General features: G+C 40.1%; 1 protein-coding gene across 4 annotated transcripts in view; it reads left to right on the top strand.

The window, feature by feature from the left end:
- Window positions 1-17,791, top strand: part of LOC128687197 (lysosome membrane protein 2) — a 191,589-nt gene that overhangs the window by 138,186 nt on the left and 35,612 nt on the right. The window contains exon 9 of one of the 4 annotated variants that reach the window (XM_070098503.1): window positions 655-699. The exons of the other annotated variants lie outside the window; for them this stretch is intronic. Coding sequence (XP_069954604.1) covers window positions 655-684 — 30 coding nt within the window. The 3' untranslated portion in view covers window positions 685-699. Of the gene's footprint in view, window positions 1-654; window positions 700-17,791 lie in introns of those variants that run through there. 4 annotated transcript variants of the gene reach the window in all.

Genomic DNA, 17,791 nt, shown 5'->3' on the forward strand with positions numbered 1-17,791 from the left:
TGTATCCCACCAAAGCAGGGTGGACCAAAAATAAAAACAAAAGTTTCTCTTTTTAACTTTATTTATGCATACAAGAGAAGGGGTTACTAGCCCCTTGCTCCCAGCATTTTAGTCGCCTCTTACAGCATGCATGGCTTATGGAGGAAGAATTCTGTTCCACTTCCCCATGAAGATATTATAATACAGTAAGGCCTCGCTTTATGGCATTTCGCCTTACGGCATTCTGCTAGTATGGCGATGTCAAATTATGACCAAAATTTGCTATACGGCAAGCAGTCTTTCAAATACGGCGCCCCCCCACCCGGTTTGTTTACATTTTCCGTGACCACATCTATTATGTCAGGAAACTTTCCAAAATTTCAATTATACTTATGTGTACCTGTACCTAAATATACTTACACACTGTTCTGGTGTGCAGGTACACAATAAAATCACCAAGTCTCTCTCTACTCATGACGCCCCAATACTACGCAATAATAATCACTCTTGGGCACACTAAATGTCTTATTTTACATCAATATAGGCATTTTCATTAATCCATCTATAATATTTTCCTCAAAATTATATATGAAACCCATTACATAGCATATAAACATGATACATACACTCACAGAATAAAAATTGGTGTAAATATGAGATTTGTTTACAAAGCAGCTGTGTAGGTACGTACTACCAGCCTACTGAACATGGACAGCGGCCACAGCAAGCAGCAACGAGGCTGCTCCTATATCTTGCCGTCCCCTGGGCCTATCCGAACTCCAGTGATGGCCAAATTTGCAAGTACTGCTGCAACAACATGCAAGTAAACTATAGTGACATAAAAACTGACTGTGACGACAATGAAATGGACTAAATAAGACAGAAGAGGGACCGGCATTCAAGTACCAGACCTGCTGCCAGACATGAACCAGACATGAGACGTTTTCCACTACAATGAAATAACTGACCTCCATATCAACTGCACCAGTGTTCAACGTGAAGACAACATGGCAGAAAACCTGATCAACTAAATCTCCAAGGAAATGACAGGTCTGTAGGACTTTTTTCTTCAGTGCCAAACGAGGGAAAGAATTGAGCCTTTAAACATGGCTGACCGGCATCCAAACAGCAGCTACTGCCAGACGTACAACTAGCGAAGTGAAATTCTCATCTTTACTGACGTTCATCTGTTGACAGTAGCATCATATCTGTACCACCATCATATCACCTGTACCAGTGCTAACGAGAGGGAAACACAGGAGACATCGTCAAATCAACAGTACAAAACTCCAAGGTTATAGGACGGTTATCCCTCAGTGCCAGTCGTGGGAAAGAAGTGAATAGTTAAATAATCAAGGTTAATTAATGTTTTAGTAGCTGACCTATATTCAGCTGACTAGTATACAGGGAGAGAATCATAGCAGAAAAAGCCAAATATATCTATAAACTCAAGGAAAGTCAGGTTGTAGGTGGCATTACTCCCCTCAGTGTTTTAAAAATGGCTGAGTCAGCAGAACAGGTCAGGCAGTCAACAACACGACACAACCCCCGATAAATGGAATTGAGGGGGATTTGGAAGGATAAAACCATTGATTAAACCTTTCTGGTCTACCAGAATGGAAAGGAGTTAGAAGTTAATTGGTGAAGCCAGATTGTGAAGTGAGGTGGGAAGGGGAGTGTGTAATAAGGGGCTAACTGTAAGGGGTTTGTGAAGTTAAGGGAAAAGTGAGCAGTGAAGAGGGTTTTGAAGAGGAAATTTTACTAGTAATTCAGTGGTGATTGCTAAAGCAGATACTAAGTGTACTAGGGACTGGAAAAGAGAAATAAATATTATTGTATATGAGTAAAAGAGCGAAGAGTGAAAATGGCAGGCATTAGGGGGGTACAGGCTGCCATAATTATATTTATCTTTCTTCTTCAATTCCATGAAGAAAGAAATCAGTCATGGGGGCTGGAAAAGGTGAATGGAGTAACAGTGCCCTGGACAGTAAAAGCCCAACAATTGCCATCCTACCAGAAAAGTAAACCTCACTATCGCCGCAAGGTATGGCAACACCGTATACCCAAACAAAAACAGTGGCACACAGCTCTTATTGTAGCGCTCTTAAGTGGTGATATCCAAATTAATCCAGGACCTCAAACTATTGTGCAAAGGCAAAACAGACAGATAAATGACGGCGATAATGACGGTCTAGTAGCTAGGGATGATAACCTTAACTCCATATGTAATGCATACATAGGTCAATGTGAGACAATACAGCCATTATTATCTCAAACACTAACAAACAGGTGCATACACTGTACTGAAGTATGCATGAAAAACAGAAAAGGCACCTTATGTAAAATGTGTAAGGGGTGGGTGCATGATGGATGTATGTACAATTATAGCAACGGTGCCAGAATTCATTTTGTGTGTAACAAATGCACTTTGGCACAGTTACCCTTTAGCAGTGATGACATTGATTTACCTAATTTTAATACAAATGACCCATTGCCATATATTGATGATTATGATTGTTTTATGAAAACAGGCCTTCACTTTATTCATGTCAATGCAAGATCACTTCTTCCTAAATTGGCAGAGATTAGGATTCTAGCTAACAAAATTAGGGCGGCAGTTATAACCATCTCTGAATCTTGGTTGGATGATACGGTGACTGACGACGAGGTCAAAATAGAAGGTTACAATATAAAACGCTTAGATAGGAACAGAAAGGGTGGTGGAGTATGTGCCTACATTAGAAATGACTTAGCTTACAACCCAAGACCTGATTTAAATAACAATAAACTGGAGATTCTATGGTTTGAAGTGCTGCTTCCCAAGACCAAATCCATCTTAGTAGGAACTAGTTACCGCCCTCCTACCCAGGACCAGTTCTTAGAAGACTTTTCCAGAGTCTTGTCCGGAGTTGAAAACAATTGCGAGACAATAATACTGGGCGACTTCAATATCTGTTTTCAGCAGCAAAATAACGTGCTATGCAAAAGGTATAAGCAAATTCTAGGATTAAATAGCTACACCCAACTAATTAATACACCAACCCGGATCACACAGTTCTCAGCCACCCTAATTGACCAAATACTTTGTAACCGCACTGAGAACATTAGTCAGTCAGGCGTTATTACCACAGGTCTTAGTGATCATTTCATCATTTACTGCACCAGGAAAATCACTAGGGATAGGATAGGCCTACACAGGACAATAAAAATGAGGTCAACTAGTAACTACAGTAAAGAAACACTGGTAAATAGGCTACACAATTGTGACTGGACAGAGATAACAAGTTGCACAGACATAAACGATGCCTGGGAAAAATTCAAAACAATGTTCACTACCATTCTTGATAATATTGTACCAGTTAAAGAGGTTAGGATTAAACGAAGAACTGAACCCTGGATGAATACTGAGATATTAGATAATATGAAATTCAGAGACCAGCTGCTAAAAAGATTTAAAGCAAACAGACAGGATATTGCAGCACTAAATGAATTCCAAAGGGTGAGGAACAGAGTACAGAGACTTATAAAAGGAGCAAAGGCAAAGCACTATTGCTCAAAAATTGAAGAGTATAAGCATAACCCCAGAAAGCTCTGGCAACAACTAAAACAGTTGAGGTATAGCCATAAGCCAGTAGATAGGTCTAACATAGTACTCACTATCGATAATGAGGTATGCCACGAAACATCTAAGGTGGCAAATTGCTTTAATTCCTACTACACATCTGTTGCATCAACACTAGTAAGTAAACTACCAGCTGCATCAAATACCTTTAACACAGACTCTGATAAGTTTCAAACATACTATACCAATAAAGGGGTAACCCCAAACAGTTGTCAACTAGTAAGTGTATCTCATGACTTCATTCAAAAAGAACTAAACAGGTTAAACCCAACTAAGAGCACAGGCCCTGATAACATCCCGTCTAAGTTCCTAAAAGATGGTGCTTCTGAACTGTCAATCCCTATTGCTCACATAATAAATCTATCAATCACCACTAATACCGTACCGGAGGGGTTCAAGGAGGCCAGAGTTACTCCTATCTTCAAGAAAAATAATAGGTCTGATGTAAGCAACTATAGACCTGTTAGTATACTCAGTATAATATCTAAAATTCTGGAGAGGGCGGTGTATTCTCAAGTAGTTAAGTACCTTAATGACAACAGCATTCTCCATAGCTATCAATCGGGCTTTAGAAGATCCTACTCAACCGATACCTCCCTTATTAATCTGATGGATTACCTGAGAACTGAAATGTCAAAAGGGAACCTCATAGGTATGGTAACCTTAGACCTGCAAAAGGCCTTCGATACTGTCAACCACAATATATTATGTAAGAAACTTCAAGCTATCGGTATAGGTTCTGTAGACTGGTTTAAGTCCTACCTTAGCAACAGGAGACAAATTGTCAAAATCAACAAAACGGAATCAGAACCCCTGCTGATAACATGTGGAGTTCCCCAAGGTAGTATTCTGGGTCCCTTATTATTCTTATGTTATGTCAATGATATGCCTATCAGTGTCAAGTGCAAACTCCTACTGTATGCAGATGACAGTGCTCTGTTAGTGACAGGTAAAGACCCACAAGATATTGCTAATGTTTTAACACTGGAACTGGAGTCCTGCAGCAAATGGTTAGTAGACAACAAACTATCATTACACCTAGGGAAAACTGAAGCCATTCTCTTTGGCACGAAACATAAACTGAGAAGGGTAAATAATTTTAATGTTCAGTGTAATGGGGAGCCCATCACTTTGGTTTCATCAGTAAAATATCTGGGAATCCCCTTTGACCCATGCATGTCAGGAAAATTGATAGGGAACAGTGTAGTAAAGAAAGCGAATGCCAGACTGAAGTTCCTGTATAGACAAGCACAGTGTCTACCTACTGAGGCTCGCAGGACCCCATGTCTAGCCCTTATACAATGCCATATGGATTACGCTTGCTCTTCATGGTACTCTGCCTTGACAAAAAAACTGAAAGATAGACTGCAAATCACCCAGAACAAAATCGTAAGATTCATCCTGGGGCTGGGACCAAGAGAACACGTAGGCCAGGATGAATTACAGCAGTTGGATATGCTGAATGTTGAAGACAGAGTAGAACAACTGAAGCTAAATCATGTTTATAAAATTGCTCACGAACAGTGTCCAGAATATCTTGCTGTCAATTTTGTCAAGGTTGGGAACCAAAGCAATCATAGTACAGTGGACCCCCGGTTAACGATTTTAATCCGTGCAAGAGGGCTCATCGTTATGCGAAATAATCGTTATGCGAATGAATTTTCCCCATAAGAAATAATGGAAATCAAATTAATCCGTGCAAGACGCCCAAAAGTATGAAAAAAATTTTTTTTTACCACATGAAATGTTAATTTTAATACACACAAACTGAAAAAGGCATGCACAATTAAATGACACTTACTTTTATTGAAGATCTGGTGATGATTGATGGGATGGGAGGAGGGGAGAGCATTATCTTCTTACTGTTTAGAAGGGGAATCCCCTTCCATTACGACTTGAGGTAGCAAGTCCTTTTCAGGGGTTACTTCCCTTCTTCTTTTAATGCCACTAGGACCAGCTTGAGAGTCACTGGACCTCTGTCGCACAACAAATCTGTCCATAGAGCTCTGTACCTCCCGTTCCTTTACGATTTGTCTAAAATGGGCCACAACATTGTCATTGAAATAGTCACCAGCACGGCTTGCAACAGCTGTGTCAGGGTGATTTTCATCTATAAAGGTTTGCAGTTCAACCCACTGTGCACACATTTCCTTAATCTTTGAAGTAGGCACAATGGATTCCACAACTGGCATAGGCTTCTCAGGGTTAGCCCCAAACCCTTCAAAATCTTTCTTAATTTCCATACTAATTCTCACCCTTTTTACCACAGGGTTGGCACTAGAAGCTTTCTTGGGGCCCATGGTCACTTATTTTCCAGAAACAGCACCGAAAATACTGTAATAATACGAAATATTCCGAGTGTATGCTTGGATGTTACCGCGGAGGCTGGCTGGTAAACAATGGGACGGAGCGGCACATGTGAGGCTGGCTGAGGGCACATTGGACGCGTCTCGGACGAAAATCGGTATGCGGGTTTTTAATCGGTATGCGCGGCAAAAATTTTGCGATAAAAGTAATCGTTATGCGGAAAAATCGCTATGCGATGCCATCGTTATGCGGGGGTCCACTGTACTAGGGGGAGAGAGCACAACTTTGTAGTACCCACAGTCATTGGCCAGGCGTCAAACACCTTTTATTGTACAGCAATAAAGGAATGGAACAGACTACCCGCACATGTCAAAGCCAGTCATAGCATGAACCAGTTCAAGAAGAGTGCCAAAAAGTGTCTGATGAATGTAGCTACAGAAAGGGAGGGGAATGATTTTCTATTTTTTAGCTAAAATACGTGTAAATTTTACCTTATTCCTAGTAATGACCCTCGTATTGTAGATAGTCTTAATGACCCTCGTGTAGTAGATAGTCTTTTTAGTTTGATAATAAGATGTTATCTTCATTGTAGAATAATAAGAAAATATTATAACCTTTATATTATAATAATAAGGTAAAAGGACCCCAATGGAAATAAGTCACTGTGTCTGACTTTTTTGGGTTATCCCAGGTTCTCTACACATATGCTGCTATGTATGATAATTCTATGTAACTGTATTTGTGTATACCTGAATAAACTTACTTACTTACTAGGTAGTGTCGGAAGAATTACGTTTTCTCTAGTCAAACACTGGGGGGTAACTGTAGAAAAATATTCTTTTCTTATGTCTTTACTCTATATATAGCAATTCACGACCCTTGTGGGTTTAGTGCTTTTTATTATAATAATAATAATATAATATTATTAATTATTAATATTAATAATAATGATATTATTATTATTATTATTATTATTATTATTATTATTATTATTATTATCTTCATTCACTCTAAAAATGGTGTGTTGCTGTTTGTTTATTCTGAACTAACTTGTACAACTTGTACACAATGTAAGAGCATTTGTATTGTGAGGTAATTATTATTATAATAAAAAAATATTGAGGTAAATGTTTTACAAACTCTTACAAACGTATGTGAATGAACTAAAAGTAGACACATATTAATACGCATTTATTTCGCTTGACCAAGTGATCGCCCACTACCTGTTCAGTTTGTGTTCTTACATTGTCTTAACTCTGTATCTCGTTCTCTCTCTCGTTTACTCTTTCGTTAACTAGTTGGCTTTCATTGACGATGGCATCTAAGGTTAGCTGTGATAAAAGAGAAGTCGTAAGACTCTTGCTTTAACCCTTTCAGGGTCCGTCCCGTAGATCTACGGCTGGTCGGTGAGTGTCCAAACCGTAGATCTACGCCAAAATTCTAGCGCCGTCAAATTTAGCGCGAAAGCGCTCATAGGCCTACATATGAGAGAATGGGTCTGCGCCGTGGGTGTGCGCCGTAAACAAAAAATCTAGGCGCCTGCATAGCATTGTGGGAACGCCGGCTCAGTCACCCTTGTTCACCATGTCTCGTCGCAAGTCAGCTCTCACTCCCCGGAAAATTGGGACTCTCCTCTTCCTGTCTGATAGTTCTGACACTGATGGAAGTGGAAATGAAGACGAATTCTACGGCTTTGATAAGTTAGTGACCGAAAATAATGACCAGGATATCGATAATAGTGCAGAAAACCCCGACGATCCTCGACCTTCTACCTCTGGTGTGGGCACTCGTGACTCACGGTCGGGTGTTCCTAAACGTAAGAGAAAACTAATATTTTCCCGTGGCCTGGCCTCTGACTTCAGTAATGACGATGATTCTGATGTGGATTGTGATTTTATTGCGCTCGACGATCATTCGAGTAGTGATAGTGAGGAAACATATTCACCCGTGAAGCGTCGGTATGTTCGCCGCCGCATGCGCTCGGGTAGTGTACCCTATGCTGTGCCCAGGGGACGGAGTACATCCCGTGGCCCTACACCCGTTTTAGGTAGTGATAGTGAGGATGATGTGGCTACACTTGGCATGGATGGGCCACAGACATCAGTGGATGGTGTTAGTGGGGCTGGTGGTGGTAGTGGCACCGCCATGCGTGACTCGCTGTGCCACGCGGGAACCCACGCTGCTGACTCGTCAGTTCAAGGACAAAGCGGAGCGTCACCCACCAGCCCGCCACAACCACCCGTACAACCAGCCTATGATGTCCAGTATCCACCAGCAAACCGTATCTGGGATTGGCAGCAAAATCCCAATTTTGTTCCCAGCCCTCACCACTTTGATGACTCGCAAAGTGGAATTCTACCTACCTGTCCCCTTGGAACCACGGCCAATGAACTGGAATTCTTTGAATTATTCTTTGACCAGCCATTGATGGAAATTATTGTCAGGGAAAGTAATAAGTATTTTCAGTACACCATGGCAAATACGATCTTATCACCACAGTCAAGACTACACAGGTGGAAAGAGACGACTGTTGCAGAAATGTATTTGCTTTTTGCAACAATAATGCTTATGCCTCACGTCTATAAGCATAATATAAAAGCATACTGGTCCACAGATCGGCTAATTTGTACCCCATCCTTCAGTGAAATAATACCAGTGAACAGGTTTATCTTACTGTTACGTATGTTGCACTTCTCTGACAAAACCAGGCCTGACAGAAGTGACAGGTTATACAAGATTAGAAATGTTTTCATGTATCTCAAACAAAAGTTCAGGATATACTTTTATCCATTCAAGAATCTTGTAATTGACGAGTCTTTGATTTTGTTCAAAGGTAGACTGTCATTCAAGCAGTATATACCGAGCAAGAGGAACCGCTTTGGTATAAAATTGTTTGTACTCTGTGATTGTGACAGTGGCCTGGTGTTGGATATTGTTGTATACACGGGTAGTAAAACATTGAAAGATACCAAGATGTTATTGGGTATATCAGGTGACGTAGTGAGAAACATGATGGCACCTTATCTTGGTAAGGGCCATACATTATATACTGATAACTGGTACACAAGCCCATTACTCAGTGATTTCATGCGAGTGAACAAGACAGATGTGTGTGGCACAGTGCGTTCTAATCGTAAACATATGCCCAGGCTCAACGCAGGTGTTCGTGGTGATGACGTGCAGGTGTTTACTGCCAATGACATCATGGCATTACGGTGGCATGACAAACGAGATGTCACATTGTTGACAACCATTCACCGTAATGAAATGCAAGACAGTGGCAAAGTTGATCGAGTGACTAATGAACGTATTCGAAAACCAGTGACAGTGATTGATTATACACAAAACATGCGCTTGGTTGACAAGTGTGACATGCAGATTGGTTTTGTTGACTGTGTTCGTAAGAGTTACAAGTGGTACATGAAACTTTTCTTCCATCTCATGGACATTTCAATGCTGAATGCATATAATATGTACCAAATAAAGACTGGTAACAGACCACCGTATGGTGAATTTTGTTTGTCTGTTGTCAGACAACTCATAATGAAGTACCAGGTAACAACACCTGCAATACAACATGGTCCTCGAATTCATCACAATATACCCAAGCGTTTGAGAAGAGAAGGTGATCATTTCATAATACAGCTTCCTTCAACTCAAAAGAAATTTGCTCAGAAGAGATGCATTGTCTGTGCACAAACAAAACGACGGCAACAAAGACGCAAAGACACTCGGTTTATGTGTGAGGAATGTAAGGTGCCTCTGTGCATGGTGCCTTGTTTCAAGGAGTTCCACAAGCTCCAGCAGTTCTAAAACCATGTCCAGTGATTGTAAATATGTAAATATATGATAGAACATTAGTATTATACAATATTTGTGCATGTTTATTGTAATAAACAACAGTGGTAAACAATAATATGATAATAACTTTAGTGCGGTTATTGTGTTCAATACAGTGAGTTTATATATATAAATTATATACAGTATTGGTCTCTTAGGCCCCAAATGTTAGTAGGAATAGAAAAAAATTGGAAAAGAAAAGAAAAAACAACTAAAACAACAAAATAATATAATACGCGTATGTGGAATTCGTCGATGTTGCCGCCACCACATCATTTTCTACAAACTTCTTGGCACTGTATCTCGGTAAGTACTGATCAGATTCTAATTTTTTTTGTTTTATTACCTTCACAAAAATATGCTCTTTAATTCTGTAAGAAAAAATTATTTTTTTTTTTTTCAAAATTTCTTGGACACTGGTGCGTGACTTCAGATTTTGGCCTTGGACCCTGAAAGGGTTAATACAAGTTAGTGGAAACTTGCTGTCTGGCATTTATTGCATATTTTATGTGTGCTCTGATAATAATACTTGTGGAGCTGTGTGGTAGCCGGGTGGAGGGACAACATTACGTTTTCTCTGCTCAGCCATCAGAGAAAACGTGTATGAATCTGCGTTTGGCCCAGCCACTCCCCCACTCCGCATGAATTATTCATTAATTCTACCTTCGTTTATGATGACATCTAAAGGTAGTTATTAGAAATTATTAAATTCAGTGAACACAGTATGTCGATGTTAATAATATGGCTCTTGGCTACAGTGTAGGTAGCCGGTAGGTGTAGCCCAGGTGGGCTACACCTACCAGCTACCTACACTGACTTCCTACAAATAAATACTACTCACCTCTCTTCCTATATTAAGACTACACATATTTTAAGGTAAATAATGAGTGTACTGTATGTGTATTTTACCTCTCTGGGATGTTTTAAATATCGTATATTAAGTATGAGACAGGGAGCCAGGGCTACCTACACCTGGGCTACCTGCACCTGACTTCCTACAAATAAGTACTACTCACCTCTCATCCTACATTAAGATTACAAATACTTTAAGATAAGTAATGAATTTACTGTGAATGTATTTTACTTTGTGTGTTTTTAATGCCTAGTTCTATTACTAACCTAATATAATTTAGTGTAAACTTGTTGTCTGGCATTTATATGCATTTATAAATGGAAAAAAATGGCGTTCTGCCTTCCGGCGATGTCTGCTTTCCGGCGACAGCCTGGAAACTAACCCGCCATATAAGTGGGGCCCTACTGTATATTATATTATTATTACTAATAACAAACAACCAAATGAACAAGCACCAACTTCTCCTAGCCAGAGACTTCAGCATTAACCTTGGCCTAACAGATGACCAGCCAGTAACTGATATCATCAACAATATGAACAACACATTACTCATACCAGGTATAACAAAATCCAAGCAGGCTAACTGAGACAAGTGCAACCATAATTGACCATATGTGGACTTACATACTAGCTCCTCTTAATTCAGGGATAATCATAAACAGCACTACTGACCACTACCCCATCTTCATCTTAACAAACATTAGTAAACAACCACTGGAATACAACAAGGTCTCTTTTAGACTCCCTGATGAGGCATCAGTAAGTAACTTCACAACAGAGCTAGGTACGGTTGACTGGCCTACAGAATTCTCCAATGTCAGTGGTATGATTCAATAGACATATTTCTTAACAAATTACTTAGACTGTATAACAGACATTGTCCCATAAAATAGAAACAGATTACGAATAAACAGCTGGGTTGCCCATGGCTTACTGACATCAATATGAAAAGCAATATCTAGACAGGGCTTAATAAACAAAGGTATTATTAAACACTATGCATCAGTCCTCACCACACTAATAAGAAAGGCTAAAGAACTGTACTACAGGAGGCCTTCCACATTTGCGAGGGTTAGGGGATCAAGAACTTCACGAATCTTGAAAATTCGTGAATGTTTGGTGCGCAAATATGATGTAGAGAAATATAATAATACTGGTACTGTAGCGTTTGTGAATGTTTTGATGCACAAATATATTGTAGGGAAATATAATACAGTGGTACCTTGACTTACAATTTTAATTCATTGCATGACCAGGATCGTAACTCAATTTGCTCACATATGAAATCAATTTTCCTCATTGAAATTAATTGAACTGCCATAATCCATTCCAGCCCCCCAAAAACCACCCCAATTTTTTGGTTATGGGTTTTTAAATAAGAAAAATGTATTTGTAAATAAGAAATGATTTTTGCCTTTTTTGCCAGGTTCCAGCAATTTTTAGAAATGCTGGAGTAGATATGAAACTCCTTGAAGCATGGTGTAAGATGAGTGTCACTCCACTGCTGACAGTGCAGTAGTGGAGTGACATTTGATGATCGTGCACTGCCTTGGCTTTATTTTTCACTGTTTCACATAAACATGTCTATCTGTGTCTGTATCTGTTTGTGTTTGTCTGTTTGTCTGTCTATCTGTCTGTCTAGCTCTATGTTTATCTCTGTCTCTGCTATCTGTTTTTCTGTCTGCCTGTGTTTCTCTCTTCCTGTCTCTCTACTTGTCTCTGTCTCAGAGAGAGAGCCATTCATGTACCAATAGGTATTAAGCAAGATGCAGAGTAATTTTGTCTGATCCCTGAACAAGTGAAAATGTGTATTACTTGCAAGACAAGCTTATTGTGTCTTATATCTACAAGCATTGTATTGCACTTTGTCTGGATTTTTTGGGTTATCCTAAGTAATTAACACTATGTATAACTGTACTTATGTGTACCTGTGAGATAGAGACAGAGACAAAGATAGAGACACTGACAGAGATAGACACACAGACAGTGACAGAGATAGATACAGACAGGAGATAGAGAGAGCCAAAGCAAATCAGCCGGCCAACCAGCCAGCCACCCAACCAGCCGGCCTGCCGAACATGTATTACACATGTTAGAGATTTGCTTCTCTTTACTTGAGCATACATTATAAAACACTCTGGCAGGATGACACTACCTAGTCATTGTGATAGTCTACAAGCCTCCGGATGCAACATCCCAGCAATTCCAGGAACAGCTGTTAAAAATTGACCACTGTCTGGAAAACCTTCCAGCTCCTGCACCCAACATCTTGCTCCTGGGGGATTTCAACTTAAGGCACCTAAAATGGAGGAATATAGCAAATAATATTGTTGCAGAAATAACACCAGGAGGCAGCTCTGATGAAAACTCACACTCACGCGAGCTTTTAAATCTCTGCACAAAATTCAATTTAAACCAGCAAATAATAGAGCCTACTAGACTGGAGAATACACTAGACCTCATCTTCACTAACAATGATGATCTGATAAGAAATATCACCATATCAAAAACAATATACTCAGATCACAAAATAATTGAGGTTCAGTCATGTATGCGCGGAGCCCCAGACCGACATAATGAGATTAGTCACGAGGGAGCATTCACCAAATTCAACTTCAATAACAAAAACATAAAGTGGGACCAAGTAAACCAAGTCCTAACCGATATAAGCTGGGAAGATATACTAAGCAACACAGACCCCAACTTATGCCTAGAACAGATTAACTCGGTAGCACTCGATGTATGCACAAGGCTTATTCCTCTAAGAAAAAGGAGGAGTAGATGTAAAACAGAAAGAGACAGGCGCTCCCTTTACAGGCGACGGAAAAGAATAACAGAGCGGCTAAAAGAGGTCAATATATCTGAAATGCGTAGGGAGACACTGGTCAGAGAAATAGCAAGCATCGAACTTAAGCTAAAAGAATCCTTTAGGAGTCAGGAATCGCGGGAAGAACTAAAAGCCATAAATGAAATCGAAAGAAACCCAAAGTATTTCTTCTCCTATGCCAAATCAAAATCGAGAACAACGTCCAGTATTGGGCCCCTACTTAAACAAGATGGGTCCTACACAGATGACAACAAGGAAATGAGTGAGCTACTCAAGTCCCAATATGACTCAGTTTTTAGCAAGCCGCTAACCAGACTGAGAGTCGAAGATCAAAATGAATTTTTTATGAGAGAGCCACAAAATTTGATTAACACAAGCCTATCCGATGTTATCCTGACGCCAAATGACTTCGAACAGGCGATAAATGACATGCCCATGCACTCTGCCCCAGGGCCAGACTCATGGAACTCTGTGTTCATCAAGAACTGCAAGAAGCCCCTATCACGAGCCTTTTCCATCCTATGGAGAGGGAGCATGGACACGGGGGTCGTCCCACAGTTACTAAAAACAACAGACATAGCCCCACTCCACAAAGGGGGCAGTAAAGCAACAGCAAAGAACTACAGACCAATAGCACTAACATCCCATATCATAAAAATCTTTGAAAGGGTCCTAAGAAGCAAGATCACCACGCATCTAGAAACGCATCAGTTACACAACCCAGGGCAACATGGGTTTAGAACAGGTCGCTCCTGTCTGTCTCAACTATTGGACCACTACGACAAGGTCCTAAATGCACTAGAAGACAAAAAGAATGCAGATGTAATATATACAGACTTTGCAAAAGCCTTCGACAAGTGTGACCATGGCGTAATAGCGCACAAAATGCGTGCTAAAGGAATAACAGGAAAAGTCGGTCGATGGATCTATAATTTCCTCACTAACAGAACACAGAGAGTAGTCGTCAACAGAGTAAAGTCCGAGGCAGCTACGGTGAAAAGCTCTGTTCCACAAGGCACAGTACTCGCTCCCATCTTGTTCCTCATCCTTATATCCGACATAGACAAGGATGTCAGCCACAGCACCGTGTCTTCCTTTGCAGATGACACCCAAATCTGCATGACAGTGTCTTCCATTGCAGACACTGCAAAGCTCCAGGCAGACATCAACCAAATCTTTCAGTGGGCTGCAGAAAACAATATGAAGTTCAACGATGAGAAATTTCAATTACTCAGATATGGTAAACATGAGGAAATTAAATCTTCATCAGAGTACAAAACAAATTCTGGCCACAAAATAGAGCGAAACACCAACGTCAAAGACCTGGGAGTGATCATGTCGGAGGATCTCACCTTCAAGGACCATAACATTGTATCAATCGCATCTGCTAGAAAAATGACAGGATGGATAATGAGAACCTTCAAAACTAGGGAGGCCAAGCCCATGATGACACTCTTCAGGTCACTTGTTCTATCTAGGCTGGAATATTGCTGCACACTAACAGCACCTTTCAAGGCAGGTGAAATTGCCGACCTAGAAAATGTACAGAGAACTTTCACGGCGCGCATAACGGAGATAAAACACCTCAATTATTGGGAGCGCTTGAGGTTCCTAAACCTGTATTCCCTGGAACGCAGGAGGGAGAGATACATGATTATATACACCTGGAAAATCCTAGAGGGACTAGTACCGAACTTGCACACGAAAATCACCCACTACGAAAGCAAAAGACTTGGCAGACGATGCACCATCCCCCCAATGAAAAGCAGGGGTGTCACTAGCACGTTAAGAGACCATACAATAAGTGTCAGGGGCCTGAGACTGTTCAACTGCCTCCCAGCACACATAAGGGGGATTACCAACAGACCCCTGGCAGTCTTCAAGCTGGCACTGGACAAGCACCTAAAGTCAGTTCCGGATCAGCCGGGCTGTGGCTCGTATGTTGGTTTGCGTGCAGCCAGCAGCAACAGCCTGGTTGATCAGGCTCTGATCCACCAGGAGGCCTGGTCTCAGACCGGGCCGCGGGGGCGTTGACCCCCGGAACTCTCTCCAGGTAAACTCCAGGTACCAGTGGTATCAAAATTGAAAGAATGTTACACACTGGTTATTATCCAGGATTCTGATATTTCCTCGATATTTCCTGGTGTGGTGGCATATCTGAAGTTCACTCATAACTCGGATTTTGGCTCGCAACTCAAAGGAAAAAATCGACCAAGCGACGGCTCATAACTCAGAAAACTCGTAAGTTGGGACACTCGTAAGTCAAGGTGCCCCTGTAATAGCATTTACCTAGCCTAAAAATACTGCTTCCTTAACCTATTGAACCATGAACAATCATAAAACAGATAAAAACATCATAAAATATTGTATATACATTCTTCTTCTTCTTTCAACAAACCAGCCATATACCACCGAGGCAGGGTGGCCCAAAAAGAAAAACAAAAGTTTCTCTTTTTAAATTTAGTAATTTATATGGGAGAAGGGGTTACTAGCCCCTTGCTCCCAGCATTTTAGTCGCCTCTTACAACACGCATGGCTTACGGAGGAAGAATTCTGTTCCACTTCCCCATGGAGAATTGCATATACATGTTATGGTTTAATAACACAGGCATTCGCGAATGTTTGAAGCTCGCAAAAGTGGAACTCGTGAAAGTGGAGGGCTAGCTGTACTCTAATAGATTCACTGCAACAAGAGGAGATATAAAAAAAAGGCCTAGAAGAGACACTTCTGAAAAAAAACTAGGGATACTGTTCTAACAATTACAAGATAAATTACTTTTTGTCAACCATAGGCTCAAATCTCGTCAGTAAAATATCAGGTGCCAACGTCTGAACGAGTGATTACTAGGATGGGAATTTCCCAACTTCCTTCTATCTTGCACCAACCGAGCCCACAGAAGTCACCATGATTATTAAGTCACTTAAAAATAAATAAGGAAATCTGACTCAAGTCCCGCCATTATTGCACAAACGAGTGGCTCATGTTCTTTCACCCGCTATTTCATTACTCACATTGCCACCCATCTAGATTCCCAACAGTTACACAATCCAGGGCAACATAGGTTTAGAGCAGGCCACTCCAGTTTGTCCCAGCTACTGGGCCACTATGACAAAGTCCTGGATGCTCTAGAAGACGAACAAAATGCAAATGTAGTATACACAGACTTTGCAGAAGCCTTTGACAAGTGTGATCATGGTGTAATAATGCATAAAATGCATGATAAAAGAATAACAGGAAAAACTGTTAGGTGGATCTATAATTTTCTAACAAATAGAACAGTAAAATCCGATGCAGCTTTGGTGAAAAGCTTTGTTCCACAAGGCACGGTACTCACTCCCATCCTGTTCCTCATCCTCATATTTGACATAAGCAGAAATGTAGCACAGCACCGTGTCTTCCTTTGCAAATGACACCTGAATTTGCATGACAGTATCCTCCACTGAAGACCCCACAAGACTCCAGGTGGATATTAACCAAATCTTTAAATGGGCCTCAGAAAACAACATGAAGTTCAATGAAGAGAAATTTCAATTATTCCGATATGGAAAATGTGTGTAAATTAAAACTACATCAGAGTATAAAACAAATTCCAACCATACAATAGAGCAAAAAACTAACGTAAAAGGCCTGGGAGTGATCATGTCAGAGGATCTCGCCTTCAAAGACCATAATATTGTATCATTTGTTTAATATCTACAGAATCTCTCTCCCTTTTTACATCTTACCACTTCATTGTTCTATCTTATTTTAATTGAAACTCACCATAGCTTGTCCTCAGTATTCTACCTCACTTTAAAAAATACTCTATCGCCCATTTTTATTTTAAAATCTCTATTATAGCACAACCTTACTGTAAACTTTTTATTATTGCCCATTTTTATTTTATATTTTAGTGCCCAACTTTATTGTAAACTTTTCTTCTTATTATTGCACTATTCTAGTCTTGAGTTCATTACCCAATCTTATACTTGCCCAATTTTACCAATACCTTATTGCCCAATCTGTTTTAAACTTTTTATTATTGCCCTTATTATTTGTAAACTTTATTACCCAATTTTATTATATACTTTTTTATAATTGCCCTATTCTATTGTAGACTTTGTCACCCAACTTTATTTTACTTTTCTTAAACTTTTGTTACCAATTTTTAAGCTTGTATATTCAACTCCAACTTTAATATTATCCTGTGTACCATCTTACTATCATATTATAACCAAGTCATTGCCATTTTTATTTTTTATTAACCCTTTGAGGGTCGACAGGCCCTCTCCGAAACTCGTTCTCAGGGTTGGCCAAATTTAAAAAAAAAAAAAAATATTTTCTCTTATGAAAAGATAGAGAATCTTTTCCCGATCATAAAGA

Source organism: Cherax quadricarinatus, chromosome 62 (genome assembly GCF_038502225.1).
Source record: "Cherax quadricarinatus isolate ZL_2023a chromosome 62, ASM3850222v1, whole genome shotgun sequence".
Taxonomy (NCBI): Eukaryota; Metazoa; Arthropoda; class Malacostraca; order Decapoda; family Parastacidae; genus Cherax; species Cherax quadricarinatus.